Source organism: Sorex araneus, chromosome 3 (genome assembly GCF_027595985.1).
Source record: "Sorex araneus isolate mSorAra2 chromosome 3, mSorAra2.pri, whole genome shotgun sequence".
NCBI lineage: Eukaryota > Metazoa > Chordata > Mammalia > Eulipotyphla > Soricidae > Sorex > Sorex araneus.
The window spans coordinates 178,206,730-178,231,159 of record NC_073304.1 but is presented as its reverse complement, the minus strand read 5'-3'; the positions used below and the strand labels follow the sequence as shown (position 1 = coordinate 178,231,159).

General features: G+C 44.8%; 1 protein-coding gene across 2 annotated transcripts in view; it reads right to left on the bottom strand.

Moving 5' to 3' along the window:
• PDGFD (platelet derived growth factor D) overlaps positions 1 to 24,430 on the bottom strand; it is a 192,267-nt gene that overhangs the window by 67,202 nt on the left and 100,635 nt on the right. Inside the window, exon 2 of one of the 2 annotated variants that reach the window (XM_004604803.2) lies at positions 2,699 to 2,903. In XM_004604803.2, the coding sequence (XP_004604860.1) occupies positions 2,699 to 2,903 (205 nt within the window). The remainder of the gene's footprint in view (positions 1 to 2,698; positions 2,904 to 24,430) is intronic. The other variant, XM_004604804.2, reaches the window with a different exon arrangement.

Below are 24,430 nucleotides of genomic sequence, written 5' to 3'. Positions count from 1 at the left end.
ATGTAAAAATGCATCTTTACAGCACTGACTTTTTTTTTTTAACTTCCAGACACTTGAGATTCTGGAATGTTCTATACAGCAAGCTGAATTGTTTGCCCTTCGGTTGTGGGTACCAATGTGTCAATCCAAAGAAATCTTTGTCCCACCAAATAATCTCAGGGGCTAGAGCCACAGGGCAAATAAAGGATAATCAAGGGACAGACCTCACACAGATGTGCCAATAATAACCAAAGGATCCAGCATGAGAAATTACACATATGAATAAAAGAAATATCCAACACGGCCTTGAGGGTCCAATCCGGGGACCTCACCATTCTGACCAGATCAGCAGGGCAGCCCAAGAAGGGCTGATTGGAATACAGTTTACTGACAATGATCTATGAGGTTTCTGTCCTTTGCCTCAGTTTCCTCATGAGTGAAATAAGAAAGTTTATACAATTCTGCCAGCTGGATATCTCTTGGGTACTGTGTAAATTAATTACTGAGCGGTTATGTGGTGCTTGGAAGGTGAAAAGCACTAACAAAGAATCATTATTCAAGCAATAAAATATTACAATGCAAACATTAAGAAGGCTTTGGAACAGATGGTAGGAAATCAATTGCTTTGCATTTTATATACAATACGTGTAAATCACCTTTACTGCACAAAGCAGTGATACTTGAAACTTCATTATTAGGACAATAGGTCACTTTGGTTTTTTTTGAAAAAAGACATCAGTTCAATTTTCAAATTGGATTTCAGGTTAAGAAAGCACTGGTTTGTTTCTTCTGGGGGGTTGAGCAAATCGTGGAGGGATGAAGGGGTTATTCCTGGCTCTGTAGTTGGGAGGGACTCCTAGTAATGCTTGGGGGACCATAGGCGGTGGTGCTGGGCATTAAACTGGGGTCTCCTCATGCAAGGCAAGTGCCTGACTCTTGTACTCTTTCCATCCCACATGTTGCCGGTCAGGCCGAGCTCTCAGACAACTCTGCTACTTCCCTCCCGCCTCCCCCCTTTCCATCTCTTACTCTTCTACCTCCTTTAAGAAATTTGATGGAGGAATTAGAATTAAGGAAGAGGAACCCACATCAATTTCTCTTCTAGTCTCAAGGTCAAAATGCACAGAAGACTCCCTAACCCTCAGGACCCAGAACAGTTCAGCAGGCAAGATGCGGTTTCCCTCTCAGCCGCCTCCTCCACAGGTTTTAATGGGGGTTCTGTTTTTGCGTTCTCTCTCTCTCTCTCTCTCTCTCTCTCTCTCTCTCTCTCTCTCTCTCACTCCTCTCTCTCTCTCCCATCTCCTTCTCCCTTCTCTCTTTCTGCTCTCTCCCTTCTCCTCTCTCTCCCCTCTCTCTCTTTCCCTTCTCTCTTCTTTCTCTCCCTTCTCTCTCCCCTCTCTCTGTCTCACTCTCTCTGTCTCTCTCTCCATTCTCTCTCTCTCCCTTCTCTCCTTTTCCAGCATATAAAATTAGTTCTCCCTTTCAAGGTTGAAAAGGCAAGATCTGCTCTAGTTTATTCTCTTTGCATATATTACCTGACTCTTCCGGCATGCATTCCTATCTGCTTTCTAGCATACATTATCCTCTATGCTCCTAGAAAGCAATAGTTGGTGCTGTTGTTCTTAAAAAAAAAAAAAAAAAGGCAACATAATAAAAGCTGTCAGCATAATAAACACGCAACAAAGGACAGCCAAATTTGAGGCACCTCTTTTTATTATTCAAAGGAAAATAAACCTGCTAAAGGAATTTAGCAGTTCAGTAGTTCATTGGCAATGCAGAACAAGCACAAGAAGTAAAGTACAAAGGGTGGGGGAGATCTTCCCCAAGTCTTATACATACTAATCAAGGGCCCAGGACTCAGCTGAGGACAATTCAAAGAACAATGGCTGTGCTCTGGCTGATAAATATGCTAAGGAGGAAGAAGATTATCGGGTGAGCTTTCATCTACTGCTGACCCAGAAACTCGGAAATAGACTGGAAGGAGCTCAGGGACCCCGAGGCTGCCTGAGCTGCCTTAAAACGATGCCTTTAGGTAGCTACCACCCCCAAATATGTCTTTGGCAAAGGTTCATTGCAGGGGAGGGGTGGTGGGGGCCGATCAGAGAGGAGCATGGAAACAGAGATTCCCACGGAAGCATTATCTCTCAGGAAGCCTCACCACCGGAGAAATCTGAACTGAAACCTGCATGCTTTGCTTCAGTCTGGTTTTTCTTTTCCCTCATTTTTATTCTGGGTGACCGCCCTCACTGACCTCCCTCTGTCCTTCTTGAGCGTTCTCTGCAGTATCTCTAAAGACAGCATCTCAGAGCAGGTGACCAGCTGCTCTGTTTCCTAGGTCTCTACCTGTCTCTATATTTCTCAGTTTCTCTCTTAGCAAGCTGACTTGAGCTTGCCTGAGTGATGGTTTGTCTGCAGAACTCAGAGAGGACCGGGATAAAAGGGCAAGGCTCTTCCAGAGTCCCTGTCCCCCTCTCCCAGGACTGGCGACCCCACTGAAAGGTCCTGGCAGGCCAGGACCCCAGAAGGCTTTCTTCCACCTCAGCCAGGAGCGCCCACACTGCCTTAGCAGGACCCTGGGACCAGGCCGAGGCCCGGATCCTTTGCCCAGGTGGCTTGCCTTCCTTGATGCCATCGAGTGTGTCTGTGGTGAGGGTGGGAAGGAAGCCAAATGGCCAGGTCTTGGAGAAGGAGCCCTTGGGGCTGCCCGGCACACACTCACCTACAGATCTCATTCTCCGCCTCCTCCAGCCCAAACTGGTTGTCGAAGGCCAACTGGATGCGTGTCTGGTCCTGGGAACGGAGCCGCCAGGTGAGCAGCAGGTTCCGGGGGTAGCTGCTGGGGAAACGCGGGCTCTGCAGGTGGCCGGTGCCTGTCACCTCGATGGTCTCATCCCTCCGGTACAAGTCTGTGAGGTGATTGCTCTCTGTTAGTAATCACAACTTGGAGAAATTAGTATGCTGATCCAATTACAGGAAGGCAAATACAAAAACAGACAAAGTTTAACACATCACATTTCAAAGCGCTTCTGGGTTTTGTCTGAAAACATGGTCAGAACAAATGGCAGCCCTCCGACTCGACAGAATGCACAGACTTGTCCCACGACCCTCCACCACCCCAGGCCACCCCAGGTTCTGCACAAATCGGGACGGGCTACAATAAATACTCAGGAGTGCTAAGTAATAAGCACTCCAGAGACATTTTGAGCTAGCACAAGTTAGTTCGGATTTCTGGATCGCTTAAATAAGTGAACCAATTTTATTTTATTCGCAGAATTCAAAAAGCTGGCAGTTTCAAATCTCCTTTTCCAGATGACACAAATAAGCAGTTTTCTCCCACTGATACTGTAACTGGACGTCTTCAGCATTTAGTGTAAGGCATAATCAATAAATGTGACAGAGTGAGTAAGTGAAAAATAAACAAGAAAACCCCTGGTGTCCAGTAACCATTTATTTTATACTTCAATGATATTTTCCTGTAGCTGCCCTAAGATTACCTTCCCTGCTCCGAGTTTGTGAGGACTAAAGATAGCTCCGATTGTCCATCGGATAATCACTTGGGATTGGTCTCACTGCCTCTGTTCTGGGCGCCAGAGAGGGAACTTCTGAAACCAGTGCAATTCCCTAAGTGATAACAGTGTCTTTGCGATTTGTGGAGGACCTTGGGAACACAGCGAATCTGACACTGAGGTGATTTACTGTGGCTTCCTAAGCAGTTCCAGAGCAGTGCTGGTGTGTGTGTGTGTGTGTGTGTGTGTGTGTGTGTGTGTGTGTGTGTGTGTGTGTAATAAAGGATGACCATCTGATTAAAGTCAAGGCTCCGAGTCAGTCACCACCCAGCCTCCTCAGAGGTCCAAGGGGTCGGAAGTGGAGTCCAGTCACGCTGCCCACAGGTCACTCCTGCCAGCTCTGGCTGTGAGGGCCCAGGCTAGCCTACTGGTCAGCAATGCCCAGTGCTGCGTCCTTGAGCACAAATCCCTCCCTGACCTCGCAGTGGCTGCATCAGGCTGTCACTGCTTGTCAGTGCTTTGGTGAGTTCTGTGGTGGATTCTAGCAAACGATCAAAGCTGAGGTGCGGGGGACCCTGACCTTGAAGCCCGATGATGAGTAGGTGGGTGGTCTGGCAGTCACCAAGGTGGCTGAAGTGCAGCTGGGCAGGGGCGGAGCCTTAAACCTGGGGGCCCAACACGGGTCTGCATCTGTACCAGCACACCGCAAAGGGCCCACGTTCCCATCTCCCCATCTCCTGAGCCTCCAGGGTTCAAGTTCTCTCCCCGAGAGTCAGCTCTGGGCTCTGGTATTCTGGATCCAGGAGGCTTACGCTACTGGAGGGTCACAGCGCCACCGAAAGGTCAGGGTGAGGAGCGCGGCTGTTGGAGTTTCCAGAATAAGAGGTAGGGGATGAACAAGGCCCCAGGGAGCAACCCTTCCTTTTCTGCCTGTCTGTAGCACTGTAGCACTATTGTCCTGTTGTTCATAAATTTACTCCAGTGGGCACCAGTAACGTCTCCATTGTGAGACTTGTTGTTACTGTTTTTGGCATATCAAATAGCCACGGATAGCTTGCCAGGCTCTGCCATGCAGGAGGGATATTCTCGGTAGCTTGCTGGGCTCTCCGAGAGGAGCGGAGGAATTGAACCTGGGTCGGTTGCATGCAAGGCAAACGCCCTACTGCTGTGCTATCGCATGTCTGTAAGCGTGTGGGAATTTCCATGTTTTTAAGGAACGCATGTGGTGTGCACTGTGCTCTCCTGGCTAGCTGGATGTCTGGGTATGTCCTGAAAGAACCCAGGCGGCTGAGGCCCGAGTGCTGGTGTCCTGCCTGGACACCAGCAGCCACTGTCTTGACCATCGCCATCGAGGCTGCAAAAGAACTGAGGCAGAGGCACTCTGGCCATTTGCTCCTTTGCTACTTTCTCCTTCTTCTACTTTATGATAGAAACATTTAGGGAGACAATTGATGGTGGAGTCCTTTTGTCCTAAAGAGATGGAGGAGAGGAGAGTGGCTGCCTTCTGGGACAGGCAGGAGCCAGCAGGGAGTGAGGCTTCCTGAGCAAGTCCCGGCCATGTCAGCACTCCTGCTGGAAAGCCACCTTTGGGACCCATTTGGTTACAAGTACCGTTGTTGACTATTTCTCTAACACTGTTTTAATAAAACCAAACTATTGTAGCATGAACTTTCAATCCCTCACTCAAATGGCAGCTCAATACCATTTGTCACGAGTGGGAGGCAAGGATATTAAATTTCAAGAACATGCATTCCAGTTGCTCCGATTTATAAAAGAGGCCAGCAGCACATTTCCTCTTGGATCTCCTCCAGGGGTAGGATTGAGGGGCCGCATTTTATTTATTTACTTTTAGCATTCCAGATATTTGGTTCACATCTAATTTTCAATGGTTCAAAGAATAATTTCTGTCTTTGTAGATCTGAGAAGCAAAGGAGACACAGGGAACAAGGCCTGAAGGGAAGCAAGAAGGGTAGGGGGCTGACAGGACTTTAATAACAAACAAAAAACCCCAAACCATAAAGGTACGCAAGGGATATTTTGGTTCTGTTTTGGGGCCAGTGCTAACTCCCGGCGCTGCACTCAGGGACACTTCTGGTGGGGCTTGAGGGAAATGTGGGGTGCAGGGATGGAACCTGGGTGCTGGATTCCTGCTGTAGCTGGGCCCGGGGTGGTCTTCTGGTTGCCCGGGGCCCCAGGGATGGAAAACAAGATGGAAGAGATGTCAGCTGGGTGGTGAGGTCGGTGGCAATTTGAGTGGAAACCTGAGCAGATTTGGGGGGACAGAAGCCTAGACATGAGGTGGGAGAAGGGGAGAGAGTGCAGCTTAGAAAGGGTAGGGACACTCTGGAGGGGTGGCCCAAATAGTTGCTAGGTGGGCCACAGGAAGTCAGGACAGCACACATGAGTCTACCTGCCCAGGGAAGGAGCAGCTTTGAGCTGAGTCTGGCTCTGTCACACACAGAACCTGGGACAAGAAACAGGAGCCGAGGAAATGGCCACTGTCCACAGCTTCCCTGAGTGCGTAACCTGAGAAACATTTGCTGAGTTAGGGGTTCTGAGCATCACCGTTTGACAGATGCAGGTTTTGAGGCACAGGGAGGTCAAGGAACTTGCTCAAGGTCACAGAGCTAGAGAAGGATGTTGTTCAGAAAACAAATCCAAGCACCTGGCCCCAGGCAAGAAGGTGTCTGGCCCCAGTTAAGGACGCTTCCTCTGGGCTCTGAAATTTGCTAGAAGCAATTTCACATTCTTTGCCATCTATATAATACACTCTGTCTTTCGAATTCCATCGCTTACATCTAATTTATAACTTCCTGCCAACTCAGGACTATTCTGAGCAGATGAGTTATCATGAATAATAGAAACAGGGATCAGATTAGGTAAGCCTGAACAGGAAAGCTGCATTCCTGAACGAAGGTGTTTACTTTGGTGTTCCAGTAACAGCGAACATTCTGGGGGCAATATTTGTAGGGGGGCACTCCAAGAAGTAGTAGTGTGAACATGCGACTTCATTTAATGTTCACAGCCACCGGATGCAATTAGTCACATCCTCACTTCGCAAGTTAAGCTCACCGAGTTCAGGAAAATTGTGTAACCTTGGGGCCATCAAGATGGGACCTGAGTCCGTCAGTCTTCAGAATGCACAGCAATAGGCCTCAGTTTACATTCAAATAGAGGAGCCTCACAGATTCTTGAGTCTTGAAGACTTCCGTAAGAAGTCATCCAAAGCAAAAGCCAAAGCAGAAGCGTTGCATCTGTTAAGCAAACTTGGCTCCCTCTGGGCAATCTGTCTGGAGCTGGGGGAAGTCCTTCCGCCACAGGCCTCTCTCGCCACAATTCCTCCAGAACTAGGCTCCCTGAGCAACAGCTTTAGTATCCCCTCCCCCCCGCCCTCCCCCCCACTCTCCGCAAGCGAGTGGGAAATTCAGATTCTCAGGCTGCCCTCCAAATCTACAGTGGCAGAAACGCTGGGGGTGGGATTGTGTTGCTGCTGCTGCAATGTCCTCAAGTCTGAGAAGCACTGACTCTACTTCCTACTGTTTTGGCTCTTCCATTTGATGTCCCTGCCCTCCCCACCACGGCCTCTCCTCCACACCTCACATCTGATTTTTCACGTTACCTCCCAGACTGGAACTCACTGTCCTGCACCCTCTGCCTGGACCATTCCGAGGACACGTCACCTGCCGGTGCAAGAGGTGACCGGCCCCAGGGCCTTGGACCTCGCATTTCATACCCTCTCCAGCTTCCCCACCGCATGGAGACTCATTCCCAATCCTGAAGGTGGCATGGAAGTACAAATACCCGCAATGCTTGTATTTCCTCTCAGAGGGCTCTCGGTGACCAGGGCTGATGCTCATTGTTGATGTAAGAATTAAAACACACAAGTCACAGATTCCCTAAGAACTGCTACTCGCAGTCCATGCCACCTCCTACAAATTCACCAGGGCAGTAGGGACATGCCAATGGTCCTGTGCCATCAACATGACCCACAGTCACAAACCCGCTATTCCGCAGCCACAGACCAAAAGCACAGGCTGGTCAGGCGAGCCCACACGGGACCCGTCACCAACTTGCAACTGTGAAATGGCTGCTTGGTGCCCAGGCAACGTGTCACATGGCCAGTGTTGCTCCAGAGTGTCATGGAATGAGACAGAAACCAACACAATGACTGGTGCTGCTCACACCCATGGTATCTGGGTCCCTTCGGCTGTGTAAGGTGTGATACAGCTGACGAGCCTTTGAGGTACATCTCAACAAAGGTCCCTTGACCAAAAGGTGGTCATTAAATATCAATGCTACCACTCTCATGGGCTGGAGCGATAGCACAGCGGTTGGGTGTTCACCTTTCACGCGGCCGACCTGTGTTCGATTCCTCCGCCCCTCTCAGAGAGCCCGGCAAGCTACCGAGAGTATCGAGCCCACGCGGCAGAGCCTGGCAAGCTACCTGTATGTATTGGATATGCCAAAAACAGTAACAATAAGTCTCTCAATGAGAGATGTTACTGGTGCCCCCTTGAACAAATCGATGAGCAACGGGATGACAGTGACAGTGACCATTCTCATCGCTTTTATTTTTTCTCATTAACGTCAGCCCTGAGCTGAGACAAATCCCACCCTGTCAAGCTCTACCCCCAGCATCTTTTGCTTTATAAGGGAGTGCAGCGTTTGCACTGTGCCTCTTCCCCAGACCAATACTCCACGACTGCCCAAATGACCTGATACCGCAACAACTTTTTTGGTCAAAGGGACAGTACTGTGGTGACCACGACTAATGGGCGCAAGTGAAACAGGGACAGAGACAGAGAGGAAGGGTAAGGCAACCCTCGGATGGTGTCTGCTTCTCCCATCTGGAACATAGCCAGGCAGAGGAGCCGAGCTGGCAGCGTGAGTACAAGTGGATGTTTCCACGAGTTGTTCAAAGGCCTAGTACATGGGAGACAATTTAATAATACTGGAGTGATAGCACAGTGGGTAGGGCATTTGTTTTGCATGCGGCTGATCCAGGTTTGATTCTTCCGTCCCTCTCAGAGAGCCCGACAAGCTACCAAGAGTATCCTGCCCGAACAGCAGAGCCTGGCAAGCTACCTGTGGCATATTTGATATGCCAAAAATAGTAACAACAAGTCTCACAATGGAGATGTTACTGGTGCCTGCCTGAGCAAATCGATGAACCATGGGACGACAGTGCAACAGTGCTAAGCATTTTATATTAAAATAATATTAAAATTGGGATATTACACATTTGAAATATCAAATCTTTAGAAAATAAATATTTAGAAGAGTGCTCTAGGCCTTTAGTTACTTTAACACATTGATTCGTGCCAAACACTTTATTCTGGGAACTTCAATATTATAATGTGGAAAAAACTGTACTCTAGATTTTGCTCTATTTTGGTGTTCAGCAGAAGCTTATCTTTGAGGTGGGGTAGGTAGAAGAGACAAGATTTTGGAATCTCAAAAGTGCTTTTGAATTTCTTTGAAAGTGTCATAGAAAAGGCAAAACAAAGAAACATATGCAGACTTCAGTTCCTCGAGGCTTTCAGAACTATGTCTCATTCAACAGCACAACCCCAAGCCTTACCACTCTGGTTATTTGCAATTTTTCCAAATGCATCTATTAAATTCATACCTGGATGAATCGTGACTGCAAACAGTGCACTGAGGCTAAGGCATTTCAAAGTAAAATCACAAATAAGGCAATTTTTATCAAAAATGAGGTCAAAAAGTGCCCCAAACAATTATCTCTTAGAAGTTCAATTCTGCTGTAGCCAGGGGGCCTGATATTTATGGGAAGCCATGGAATGTGAACGTTGAAGGATGAGATTGGGGGGAGCTGACTGAAGTAACTCTTTGTGATGTCTGCTCCAGACAATAATCTGGAAGTGCTGGCCTGGGATTCTGTATTGTTTCCATCCAAACCTGTACTTCCACCTTCATCCTCTCCAGGACAGCCTGGGGTTTAGAGAGAAGTGACAGAGAGAGAGTAAAGGCAGACTGAAGGCAGGACTGTTTGCCTTCCTAGGAGGGACTATTCTCAGGTCCTCTGAGGAATGAGGAGGCCCCCAAAGTCATCCTCTGAAACTTCTGAATCTTTTTTTTTTTTTTACTGAATCACTGTGAGATACAGTTACAAAGCTTTCATGTTTGAGTTTCAATCATACAATGATCAAACACCCATCCCTCCACCAGTGTCTTTTTTTCCACCACCAATGTCTCCAATATCCCCCCCTTCCAACCTTCCCCCTGCCTCCATGGCAGACAATTTCCCCCATACTCTCTACTTTGGGGCATTATGGTTTGCAGTAGATACTGAGAGGCTCTCATGTTTGTTCCTTTATCTACTTTCTGCACACATCTCCGATCCTGAATGATTCCTCCAACCATCATTGATTTTTAGTGATCCCCTCTCTATTCCAGCTGCCTTCTCCCCAGTTCATGAGACAGGCTTCCTACTAAGGGGCAATATTCCTGGCCCTTGTGTCTGCTCTTCTTGGGTGTCTGTCTCATATTATGTTATTTTATATTCCACAAATGAGTGCAGTCCTTTTATGTCTGTCCCTCTTTCTAACTCATTTCACTTATTATGTTGCTCTCCATGTCCATCCACTTATAAGCAAATTTCATGATTCATCTTTCCTAACAGCTGCATAGTATTCCATTGTGTAATTGTACCAAAGTTTCTTTAACTAGTCATCTGTTCTCAGGCACTCAGGTTGTTTCCAGATTCTGGCTATTGTGAACAGTGCTGTAATGAACATATAGGTGCAGGTGTCATTTCTACTGTGCTATTTTGCACTCATGGGATATATTCCCAGAAGTGGTATTGTTAGGTCATATGGAAGCTTGATTTCTAGTTTTTGAAGGAATGTCCATATTGAAACTCCCTAATTGGGACGAAGAAGTTCTTCAGATTCTCAGGGAATCAGGGCTGGGCTCTGCCTGTATGGTCACAATGGCTGAGCAGCCTCCAACAGTCTATAGGGTGCCCCTCGACAAGAAACTCCAGAGACAGAAATGCCTCTGGGGGGAAACAGCCCCTTCATCAGGAAGACCCAGGCACTGCCTTGTGGAAGAGGCAAGAAGAAAGGAGGGGGTGCCCTGGGGAGCTAGGACGGCTTGGAGGGCTCTTGCCCACAGCCAAACCTGGTTCAATCCTTGGCACTGAATCAGGTCTCCAGAGAACTTCCAAGAGCTTTGCATGAAGGATGCCCATGATGATGACCTCGGCCACCTCAAAGGTCTCCAGGTACTACTGGGAGGGCCTCTGAGCACTGGTCCAGGACTTACCCAGCGCACTTCTGTGTATGACCCCAAAACAAAAGACTTTATTGACAATGTTAGCTTAAAAATCAGTGATCAGTTCTCTGAGGCAGCGAGGCTTGGAATCAGCCCCTGAAGCACAGTATTTCTGGGGTCAGGTGGAGATATCTCCCTTCCAGAAATCCGAACTAACACCTGCCACAGGTTCCCAGCTAGAACTATCTTCCCAAAGCCCATAGCAGCATGCTCGCTGAAACAGCCCTCTCCAGCACACACCCAGCTTTGAAGCAACTCAAGGCAAAGTGAACTAAAAGAACCAATGTTTTGTTAGATTTCAAGGAACTGAGAGCAGTACAGAGCCTTTCTGTTGAGGAAGATTTGGTGGTTTGCCTATATATATATATATATATATATATATATATATATATGTGTGTGTGTGTGTGTGTGTGTGTGTATGTACATATATCCACACATGTTATTTGCCATATGTTATATATAACAATTTATTTTATTGCTAAAGTATTAATGTTTTATAAATAACCATCCTTATAGTGTCATTTTAAGAAAGTGTTTTCCAATAGGAATCAGTTGATAATTATATGAGGTCAAAATTATTGTGCTTTGGGGCTGGAGCAATAGCACAGCGGGTAGGGCACTTGCCTTGCAAGCGGCCAATCTGGGTTCGATTCCCAGCATCCCATATGGTCCCCAAAAGCACCGCTGGGAGTAATTCCTGAGTGCATGAACCAGGAGTAACCCCTGTGCATCGATGGGTGCAACCCAAAAAGAAAAAAAAATACATTGTGCTTTAAGAATGTGAATCCATCATAAAGAGAGGGAAAAATATCAGAAAGGCTTTAGAACCTTAACTAGCAACTGTCCGCAGAGTGTCCCGTTGATGCCAAAGCACACGCAGGCACAGAGTGCTTCTCACTACTCTATGCTATATCAAAACTCTGGCATGTTATTATATACAATAGTGGAAAATTAAAATTCCTCGTAAAACAGCATATTATACTACAGGTTGATTCCAGAAGTGTTCACAAAGTTAAATAATTTGGGGTGTCTTCAGAAAATTAAAATCGTTGACAAGAAATATCATGCTTAAAAGTCATCTTCTCACATAAGAATAATTCACATTCATTTTCTGATCAGTGTCTTCTACCATTCTTTTTTGCGTTAATAGTATTGTAAATACTAAAGGAAGTGAAAAAGTGAAACAAAAAAACCATTCAGAATTGTGGCAGATGGGGTGGGTATCATGAAATGACAGGACAGAAGCTCGAGAATGATTCTTTAGAGAATGAAAGGCTGCTTCCGGAAAGATATTTTTAATGAGACTAATTTAGCACTCAGCAAAGATAACCATAATGACAGAATTATCTACCTTAACTGCAACCAGCATAGTTTAGAGGTACAGAGAACAGTCTTATCCAGAGAGGACTATAGGGTTTTTAGAATTGTTCACCACAGGAAACCCAAGATTTGGGGGAAAACCGTGAAGTTTGGAAGAAAGGGCTTCAGGGAGCTTGAGGAGAGTAAGAATTTTCTGCTGATTCTACAGGTTAAATTTCTAAAAGCAGTCGATCAACAAAGTGGACGTGGGAATTGACAGCATGGAACAGACATATTCCAGGAATATCTTACAGATGAAACATTTGATTTGTGGGGCTGTGAAGGGAACTCAGTGAGAGGACACACATTTAAAGCTCTGGGTCTGATCCTGGGAACCCCACCGCCCCTCAGCACTGCCGAGGGCTCCCTCACCCCCCAATAAAACCTATTTGATTTGCACAGCAAAGACAAAATTATTTTCCTAGTTATGTAATGAAAGGTCTCAACCAAAATCTTGGTAGGATTTAATACAAAGAAGCATGTGGCTTATTTTTGGTGTTGATTATACGTATTTCCTCTATTTCATCTGCACATTATTTTTTTTTAATCACATGCAACACATCACCTATCATATGAAAACGTGAACATGAAGAAATCGGTAAGGTGCTTGCCTTGCACATAGCTGACCTAGGTTCAATCCCCAATGTCCCATATGGTCCCCCAGGTCAGGGGACGCTGTGGTGCCCGGGGACTCTGTGGTGCCACAAATGGGATCCAGGTCGACTGCAAGCAAGGCATGAATGAGTCTTAACCTCTGTATCTCTTTCTGACCCCATCACTTCCTTTAATCATGCTCTTTGCTGGAGCTTTTCAATCAGAGCCAATAGGTTTCCGTAGCCCAGTTAAGCTGACAGAGAACTAGACATACAGTAACAGTGACAAAACAGGCCCATGTATAACATATAATGACAGTGATGCTAATACTCACTGGATTCTGTCCTTCCCCTCAGTGCTGTGCCCTACCCACCTCTCTGCTGTATCCAGTAAACTGGTACACCCCTGTCGATGGCCAGCACTCAGCATAGACCAGATGTCAGTGTTTATTGCAGGATTTAAGTCAATAAATAAAGGAAGGAGCATCGCTCAGTGATACTGCATAACTGATCATTTGCCGTTTCAGTAAGTTTACTCTGCTTATGCTCTATAACCATCTGACACAAAATTTAACATTAAAAAACAACCTTATCTTTGATAAGGAACAGCACTTTAGAAAGACACCATCATATATTTGTAACATCTATATATGCGCATATGTAAACATACACATAAGAGAATCAGGCTACTAGATTAAGGAGCTTGTAAATATTTATCATATAGTTACCCTTAAGGGAGTATTAAAAATGTTTATAATATACTATGACTTGTGAAAGATACATCAAATGAAGGCAAACTACATTTCCAGGGGATGGGGGGCGGGGGATCCCTCCTGTCTTAATAGACAATTTTTCTTCTTTTCAGATGAGACAACATAAAAGATCTGGCCTTCAATAAGAGAAAGTTCATTGCAACATCTAGTAAATATTGTGAATGATGGGATTGTGGTGAAACGGAACTTAGGGAATCCTGGACTGTTTTTTCTGTGGTTTCTGCTGGAATAATGGACAGACTGGAAAGAGTGACTAATGAAATGCCAGCCTCTCTCTCTGGCTTCTCTAGGAGGACCCAGAAAATCCTGACTGGCAGAAAAGAAATCTGAAGTGATTTTCTGGGGGACACCCTAAGGGGGCGATCCTACGGAAGCATTTTCCTAGCTAACAGGGCCTGCTTGAAGCAGCAGCAGTGAGGTGGTGGAATAGATGCAGGTTTTCATCCTACGGACGGTGCCTGGGCAGGGGTGGGCCGTTCTAGGTGTTTCCATTCCTATGATTTTTGCAAAGGAAAAGACAGAACTTCTCTCCCGCTCCTATGCACACTTTATGGCTATTGTGTGTCCATCAGTTTCTCCTAAACTTCACTTTAAATATACACGTATATTTTTATAAACCACATAGAGTTGCTTTTAAACCTCACCAGATTCTATTTTGAAGCACATAAAATAAAATCGTCACTTTCGAATTGAGTTCAAAACAGTAATACTCTGTGAGATGGCCACCAATGCCTCGTTATAAGGAGCCAGAGCTCAAAATGAGGTTCTATTTTCCTCTTAGGCTAACAGGTGACTGCTTGAAAAAGAAATGCAGATTTTGTTTATTTTCAAGGGGTCTCCGGGGTCACGAAAGCTACTTTTTAAGTTCATCTTCGAAAAAGACCAATTTATGGGGCAAGTTTACCTTTGGATACAAAATATTTTTAAAGCATTTCAAGGTGCTGTGAAGACTGTACGGTGGATAAGGCACTTGCCTTGCACATGATCAACCCTAGGTTAATTCTGGGCCCTATAAATGATCCCCCTGAGCTCCACCAGGACCCTTGAGCACAGAGACAGGAGTAAACCATGAACATATGTGAATGTTTCTCCCCACCCTACTCCCACCACGCCCCCCACCCCCCGAACCCACTGCACCAAAGCATTTTAAGGTCTCCCTGCACATAGGAAAATCATCTATTTCATATTTTCTTTAAATCAAACAGTATACTCAAAAGCTTGGTTTCCTAACGATGATGTCTCTCTACATTTGAAGTAGAGACACATCCAGGATGAAAGACTATTTGGGGAAGTGTAGAGGCTGAATCTGCATGTTTGACCATCTGGTTCAGCCAGTCACATGTTCTCATTTTGTTTTCACTGTTGGTCATAAACAGAAACTCAAAGGTCATCAATCCATTCATGCATCTCAGAGCCCGCATGGAATTTCATGCTGGCTACTTGGTGCCTTTGCCATGGAGTGTCCCACCTCCACGGAGACCTCCAGCTGCCCATGTTTGAAGAGTCATGAGCAGGCTCTCAAGAAATACTGTGAGGGGCTGGAGTGACAGTGCAGTGTACAGCAGGTAGGGCTTTTTCCTTGCACGCAGCCAACCCGGGTTCAATTCCCAGCATCCCATATGGTCCTCTGAGCACTGCCAGGAGTAATTCCTGAGTGCAAAGCCAGGAGTAACCCCTGTGCATTGCCGGGTGTGACACCCCCCAAAAAAAGAAAGAAAAAAGAAAGAAAGAAATATTGTGAATGGCCTTCAGAAATCCCGCATCCGAGATTCACTTAATCCATTGATGATAGAGAAGTGTCCAAGCTCCCAGACCAGAGGACCCCAGGTGTAGCAATTCAATAAGAATTGTGGGGTGTGTCAGGCACTGGGGAGAGCATACTCAGGGATGTGCTTTTCTGCTCCATGAGCCTGGCAGAGGGTGGCTCTCTGCACCATGGGACAAAGGCCAGGGCCACTGACCAGAGTGGACCTCAAAGGTCTGACAGAGAACTTGTCTCCACATGAACTTTCTTTCAGCAAAACTGAAACCTTTCTGGAACCCCCAGGTGTCCCCCACCCCTTGCTGCCCAGAAACTGGACCCAGGCCTAGTTCCACTTCAGTGCTGGCAAAGCAAAGGGGTTTCCTTGAGTGGGTAGACTCACACATGCACTCTCTGCGCCAAGCCTTCCCTGAGGTCCACATCAGCCCATTGGGAAAACAAAGGCGCAGAAAGCCATTTCAATGGTGATTACAAAAAAAAAAGTGTTTTTGTATCGTATCAAGGTTTAAAAGGCCCCTTGAAATACAGAATCAATCAATATTTTCTGAGTGCATCAATTTAACACAGACAAGCACCAACACTATAGGGAAAAAAAAGCCAAAAAATGAATAGGACGCAGTTCTTGCTCTGGAAAGGGTGTTGATGGTCTGTTTCACATGCTGGAGCTTGGCAGAAAAGTCCTTCCCTCTGCACTTGGCAGGAAGTGCCACTTAAGACACATAGGTGGCCCGCAAGTTGCTGCTATAAAGAATCCTTCCCTCCCGCACCCCTTTAAACGCTCCTGCTTGCATTTGCATCCTGCAGAGTCCAGAAGGTGTTATGGCATCATCTCTCTGGGGGCTGTGAGGGACAGGGTCCACCTCCTGCAAAACTTCCTCCTCCCCTGCCTTTTCCATTCTGGAGTGCCCACAGGGCTCCCCAGACTCCTTTCCCCCAGGAAAGAGTCCTGACGCTGAGGAATATTCGCAGGCACCAAATGAAATGAACCAAAAGGCCAGTCCTGTCTGTTTTGTTTTGTTTCTTGCTGGGGGCAGAGCTGTGCACAGGGCTTATTCCTGGCTCAGTGCTCAGGGATCACTTTTGGCAGGGTCTGAAGGAAACATATGCTGTGCCAGGGTTTTGGCCAGCCCCAGGACTTTCACCCCTGTACTATCTCTCAGGCTTCGAGAGTTTGATCTTTTCTCTCCTGTAGGGTAATTTGTGGGTGCTTGCTCTAGGACTCAGAGGTGCAGACGTGGCCTCCTCCCTCAGACCATGTGAGGGAGAGTGGAAGTTCCTGACCACCACTGAGATGAGCCTCACACAGCTAAGCACATGGCATGTGGCTGTTATGAGCAGCATCTGCCAACTGGGCTCTTCTGTGTTACTGTTCTTTACACATCTGGAGAGATCTAAAAATTAATATAGTAACTTCTGATGCTGCCATGGATGTAGAGTTTTATCATGGAGGGATTTTAGAGATTTAAAAATATTGACAGCATCATACCATGATATGATGAGGGGGGAGGAAGGAATTGCATGTCTTGGTTCAGGCACTGAGACCCAAAATAACATACACCGTTTCACCAACTTTACCTGAAATGAATCTTTCTGTTGCCTCCTTCTCCCAGATTGGAAGCTCGCAAGGAAGCTCTCATTCACTGACTTTTTTTATCTAGACCTACTGTGGTCAACTAGGAGACATCTCTACTTGTTCACTGAACACATGACTAGCAGTCAGAATATTCTGGAAGCCAGATATTTAGTGCTTTTATAATGCTACTGCAGGAAGTTGGGGGTGGGGAACAGGGCGTGTTTACCCAACTCAAATGATGCCCCTTCATGTCAGAGTCCAGGGGCCTCGAAGTCAGCAGGGATGAAAAGGTGAGTAATGAGGGAGTCCCAGCATCCAGCCAATAGCTTCTGTTCATCTAATCTAGCACGGTGCCTTACTTTCCACCTCCATCATGCCCTACCGAACGAGCTCACTCTGGAAACCCACATTGCATGGAGCCCACCATAAGACAAGGATGTCAGAGAAATTAAGTATTCAATGATAAAGATGAAATTCCACCCATTAACCAATGCCTTCTATTTATCGACGAAGAACTTGTTATTTTAGCATTTACTGTTTGGTGCAAGAGACGGTGGTAGACATTACCTGGCAGATGAATAAAAGACAGCAGGCTTAACAAAGCAAGAGACAAAGAGAGAGAGGGGAAGTCAGGCATATTTAATTTTGAAGGCACCCCCACAAAACTAGGCAATTATTTCTGGGCTGATACATAGAAAGTCTCTTTTTAGTCTTAGCAGATGGAAGACTGATAAGGGGGAAAGAACATAATGGCTAATTACTGACATTGACCATGAGCAAGGAAGGGGCTGAACAGTCAAACACAAGCTCTATTTACCAACCCTGTTTTCAAAAGACTACCATGAATGAGATTCTAAAAGAAGTGTATTTGGATGAGTGTTTTGAACTACTTTCTAGCTGTGTGTCTTAGAGAAAAACCACCTAATTTAGGTTCAGTTTATCTGCAAAACTAGTAGTATTTACTTCTTTAGGAAATTATTCTAAGAACTTCCACATTCCAAAATGCAAAAAAGGTCTCGAAAAATCTAAGGCATACATGGGAAAAGTGGCATTCAGTTTAAAAAAAAAACCAGAAAAATGATGGGAAGGAATAAACATGACTTCTAGGCAGCAAACATTTCAGGAGCTAAAAGAATGATGGGATGGTTTTTCAGTCAAATTTCTTCTTACTGAGAGTAGAAGTAACATATGCAATGAAATACAGAGATGGAGACATAAACTATTTTAAGCTTTCCTTTTCTTGACAGTTCCTAGAAGTGTTTGGTTACAGGCTATTTCATTAATTTTTTTCTTAATAAGTTCGAAGTGACTATTGGCATGACAGTCACGTCAATATACTGCACATGCCTCTAAACCCCATGAAAACAAACCTGATTGTATGCATTTAATCTCCCAAGGATATTACAAATGGTTTATTAACAGCTCTTAAATGAGAATAAACAATGAAAAGAGTCCAATCTAACAAGCAGGCAAAACCATGTGAGCCAAAGCAGATAAGTATTCAGAACAGCAGGAATTATTTCATTATAACACAGCTACATTGATAGAAGCCTTGTATACATCATGGTGACAGGGTTCTAGACTATGTAGAAAAGTCAGTGGAAAAAAAAAGTCAGTGGAAAACAAATTTTCCATTTACATCAAAAGAAATGTCTATTTTTCTAAGTGTGTAAGGCTTAGGAAGTGGTTACATTTTGTTCTCCTTTTTTTTCTTATGCCTCTAACATAACTGATAAGTTTCAAATATATTTCAACATACCATTTTTCTACATGAAATTGTACAACTGTTTAAAATGGCCAGACCATTAGAAACATGTTGGATTCTTTATGTTTTAACATCACTTCTGGAGATTTGTGCCTAATGCATTATTGTCTAATGCATTAGTGCTAAAAGAAGTTAAAAACATTAAGATACAAGATTTGTTTTTTCTAAAGAAATTCTAGGGTGAAAACAATATCCTTGTACAGGACACAGAATGGGAGTCAGGCTGGAGATTCAACTTTCTGTTTTTTTCATCCACAATCTCCTGCTATATTTTTCACAGACAATACATGCAAGGTAAGAGCTGATCCCTCGCTGGTCCGTGTTCCTTATCTGTCTGTGGGCAAGTCAAGGGTTGCCAGGCATGGTGGCTGGTGTACCTTGAACTCCACTGACCTAGGGAACTAGCAATGGATCAATTCTTTACAGTTTGAGCTATGAAAGCTCTAGTTTAAGGGCAGGAGGTAGACTGTAGTTCTTCTTTGCACCACTTTGTTTTGAGAGAAAAAAGGTTGTGGGGCCAGTTTTCAAGTCTACCCCACAGTAGGTGCCATCAGCATGCCATTTGCCCTCCCAGTGTCCTCACTCCTTGACATTCCCTTGAGACTCCATCACTGCACTTTCCTGACCGTGGATCCAGACTTGATGGAGACAGCAGGATGCAGGCATGAGCCCTGTGTGTGATTCTGAGTGAGGCTGCGTTCTGCTTCCTGTGATTGTTCTCAACCATCCGTGCTCCTGTTCCTTCCTTGGGAAGCTTACCGATCAGTGACCCTTGGGACCAAGAGCAAAAGAGGCTCATAGAGCAGATGTAGACCTGACACCCCTCAACCCAGTCTCCACCTACCAGATTTATTTGCAAGTAAAAGTAGAATTTTAATCCCACAGTGCAGATTCCACCCGTCCCCTACTATTTTCTGTGTTTCCCCACACTTCTGATTTTATAATTCCAACAGACTTGGCATTTGGATCCAATGGCTATTCCTGAATAAACTGAAAGATGGGGTCTCTGATAGAATAATGCTTTGGTGTTATTACCATTTATATAAATTATTTAAAAAATTAATTTCTCCCCTTTCCCATTGCTGCTGTTGTTGTGAGGGCCAAATTTCCGCACTTGGTTCGGGTGCTTTCTGGGCATTGTTCACTTTTGCACATGCTTCGGTGCAGTGTTTACAGATGTTTCACCAGAGACCAGCTGTTTAGTGGCGGTGCCAGAGATCTCAAGAGGTCCTGCAATGAGGTGCTGACTCGCGCATTCAACTTATGGCCTCATACCTGCACTACAGGAGTTCTCTACCCAGCTCTCTACCCAGAGCCATACCCAGGCCCCATAATTCTACTTTTAGAAATGACGGTAACATACAATTTCTGTACCACCAGTAAATGAAAAGGTTTCCCCCCTTCGAATTTCCTATGTTAAATTTCTAAAAGATTGATACCAGCTATATTTGAGGGAAGGAAAAATTTGACCTTGAAATGTACATAAATAGGACTGGGGAGATAACTCAAAGGGTGAGTGCATAGGCTATAGGCTTTGCATGCCAGAGTCCTGAGTTCGATTTCTGTAACCTGCCATGAGTGATCCCTGAGCAATGCACAAGGAATAACCCTCCAAGCAATGCTGGGTGTGTGCCCCCCCAAACAAAAAGAGGGCCCAGAGAGAGAGAGAGCACAGTGGGTAGGGTGCTTGCCTTGCACACGGCAGACCTGGGCTAGATCCTGGCATCCCCAAGCCCCGCAGGACTAATTCCTAAGTTAAGGAGCCAGGAGTAAACCTGAGCAATGCTGGACATGCCCCCCCCCACAAAAAAAGATAGAAAAAATGACATAAATGAAAACAAAACAATATTTATCTGGGTTTTGGCTTTCCTAGTGTTAAGTCAGAAGCCAAACTTAAGACTGAGCTTGAGCAAACATTCAGTTAATTTTTGGCATGTTTACGCACTAAATTTACTGGTCACTTTGATTGCTGCTATTAAAGTTTCCTGAATACTATCTAAAAATGTAAAAACTGTTTTTATTTCTTCCAAGTTCTTGATTTGTACTCCCAGTGAGTGAAAAGGGAAAACTATGTAACAACTATTGCCCAAAGGAACAAAACATACACACAAACCTTTGATTTAGCAACCATAGGCGAACTCTGCGGCAGTTCACTTAATAAAGTGCTTACGGCCCTTCTGAGGGGCTCCCTAGGGTGAAATGTTCCACTTAGTGTAGCTTTATATATAATTAAAAATCTGCCACAACTATGACCTTGGATGTATTCTAGAAGAAGGTATAATTAAGGAACCAAAATTTGAGTAAATAACAGCTGCAAGATAAGCAAGCTAAAAAAGGTTTCTGAGTTGTGTTTTATTTACATCATTCAGAACTGGAACTACCACCTTCTCTGCTCTACTGCATTTCAAATAAATGTCAGACATCCTATTTCTCAAAGAGCTCTGGATCTCAAAAGATTCCATTGTCTTCTGGCAATTAAGGTCAAGTTCCCTTCGTATCAGTCAATCCACCAAAGACAGACTTGCATAACCTTTTGAGAGGCCCCTACTGGGCAGTATTTAAGAAGTGTGGATTCTGAGTACGAGGGAGAAAAATGGCATTGACTGCATTTTTATCAATAGTTTTGGCTTGTTCCCAGAAAATGCACACTATTGATCATTCTTAGTAACATGTCCGATCTGGGGATCAGGTGAAAATGATTCATTCTGAAGAAAGGTCACCTATCTTTGACACAAGTCTTAAGCAGACAAGAGTGTTGGATCACTGAGGCTCTGAGAAGTGGCTTTAGCAGCCTTCCTCTTCCTGGGACGTCAGTGGGCAAGAAGCTCTCACCAAACACACATTTAGCATTTACTACCTAAAGTGGTTTTCACATAGGTCTCTAAATCAGGAGATAAAATAAGTCAATCCAAAGGGATTAATATCTCCAAGCTGACGAATAAGAATGCATCTGAATGTCATTATACAGAGAAAAATGAAACAACACTTTGAGTTATTGTTTATCCTGCTACCCTTTCATCCATATTTCACTTGTAAAACAAATTGGTCAAAGAATATGAATTTTCTTCAAAAAACCCGCAATATGTGAACTGAAACGCATACAAATAACTGATACTTAAGTCGCTGTCTTTCTAATGTTTGCTAATACTGTCAAAACAAGGAGAGACACACATAAGGCACCTGTCAGAAATGTGCATACAAATTGCCTATTTGCACTTGGAAGTGTCAAATCTGTATAATCTCTCCTGAAAAACTGATCTAGGAAGTTGTGGGCAGAATATGGAACGCATCCTTACCATGTACCATTGCGTGATTGATGGTCTGAGATAACTGCAAAATCAATGCCAGGTATCTACGTTACTCAGAAGTGAACAGCCTAGAAACCCTGAGATCCTTCTTTGCAGCATAAAGAAACTTCAGGCGAAGTCGGTGTCAGAATGGGCACCTGGGCTGAGTCAAGCCCACGCACGGAGATTTCTGTCAGGCAATCTGGCACTCCTGAGCAGGAGCTGTCATTCCCAGACAGACAAAAGCATTAGAAGCCCACTAAGGAACACACACCATGAAGGTGACACGCCCACACGGAGCCCTGTCCCAGGCGATGAGGTTTTGACAAGCTCATGTGCAGGGTAGACGCAAAGAATTGAGCTTTTTGTAAAAATATCTCAAGGTCTGAAACTCAAGAAGGAGTGTTGGGAGAAAAACATGAGCAGTCGGCAGAAACCTCTTCCAGCCCCATACAGTTCATCAGTGGCATCTCCATGGATGTCAACCTGACACAGGATGGGTGCCATGGGCTTTCCCGGTGGGTTGGCCCAGGGATGCTCAGGGTAAGGGAAAATAAGAAGCAAGAGCTCAAGGAAATGATGGCCAGGGACAGGGACAAGCCACGCGGCTCTCCCGGCTTCACTGCGACCGGTCCCCTCTGGTTCCACTCGGCTACAGGGGAACACCTAGAAGAATGGTGCCTCTGAAAGAAGGGGTCTGGGGGGGGGGTTCTAGTGGTGCTGCTGACTTCTGAAGAGTCCCCGTCCTGCAAACCTTACAGCCTCATGGAAGGTTTCGGCCCAGGATCCAGTCATCCTTCTGACTCTCTGCTCTGGAATTTGCTTTGGGGGTATATATTTTAAAAAGCTTTTTGAGGGAATTGCCACACAGAATGAGGCTCTCTCCTTGTTTCATATCTAACACATAAGTGTCCATAAAAGGGTGTCTAGATTTTAACTTAAGGGAGAAGCAATACTAGACTGACTTAAGATGCAGTGTTTTTCCACTTTGTTGTGATAAATGGATTATTTTTTCACTATGTTCTGTCTGCTTGCAAAATTTCTAGCAGCTCAGGAAAGGGCCCTTATCTTTCCTTTTATTTCTTTTTTTAATTAGTGAATCACCGTGAGGTACAGTTAGATACTTATAAATGTTCGTGTTTGTATTTCAGTCATACAATGACTGAGTACCCATCCCTCCACCAGTGCCCATTCTCCACCACCAATGATCCCAGGATCCCTCCCACCACCCCATCCCCTCCCCCCAATCCCGCCTCTGTGGCTGGGCATTCCCTTTTGTTTTCTCTCTTCTTTGGGGTGTTGTGGTTTGTGTTTGTGATAGAGGTATTAAGTGGCCATCATGTTTGGCCTACAGTCTACTTTCAGCTTGCATCTCCCAACCCGAGTGGGTCTTCCCAACACCCTTTACTTGGTGTTCCCTTCTCTATCTGAGCTGCCTTTCCCCCCAACATGTGAGTTTTGTTTTCTTTTCTTTTCTTTTCTTTTCTTTTCTTTTCTTTTCTTTTCTTTTCTTTTCTTTTCTTTTCTTTTTCTTTTTTTCCTCTTCTTTCCTTTTTTAAACTATGAGAAGACCAGGCACACAGTTACTACTAGAAAGAACAGCGGGTACATTTTCTAAAAATTCCTGGATTTACTTATTTAATATTTAAAAAATACTTTCTGAGTTTGGAAACAGATCTGGTGATCACATCCTCCACCTAGCCTAGGTTGCTCAAAGCAAACAGAGTTACAGGAGGCAGGATGAGTTCTAAAAACACAACTACATCCTGTCCTCGCCAGTAAGGTGAAAACTTAGCTTCCTTACAGATTCTCCCCTCACTCTTTAATGTTTCCCAGTGGTTAATTCTGATTCTCCTCATAGGAGAAAAAAATAAGTTACTTTGCTAGAATGCCTTCCTAGTTACAATACAAATTCAAATTCCTCATTTAGTCTAAACCAATATTATAGGAAAAAAGATTACCATCATCTACTCCATTTTACAAAAGAGGATAATGAGGCTCAGAGAGATCAATGCATTGTTGAAGGGCATTCAGAAAACAAACAATAAAGTCAAGAAGTTTAAGCCTGACTCTTATGATTCAAAGCTACAATAACCTTTATGACGGACCTGTATATCTCATCCAGTTTCCTGTAGCATGACTGCTTTCCCCAGAACTCCAGCTGCAGACACTCTTGTTTTATACACGGATACAACAGCACACCCTGATTAAAACTTTGGCACCAGATTTTGAAGATACCTGTATTTGTTGGCTTTCTCATTTTTTTGGTCACAGAAGCTGACAGAGTCAATATTTTCAAAGGACAGAACGTGCAGCTTTTTTGGTAAGAAGTGATTCAAAGTATAGTGTGAGTTCTTTATCTCTAATTGAGGTATCTCGTATCTAGGACGATCCTAGTTATTTTAGATGAAAAATTCAATACCACAAAGAGATGGTCTTGCCTAGCAGGGAAAACAGAAGGTTGGCGAGCTGAGACTAAAGCAGCTACAAAAGCAAATGAAGCATCGTCGTCATAAAGGTTCTTTTTTTTTTCTTTA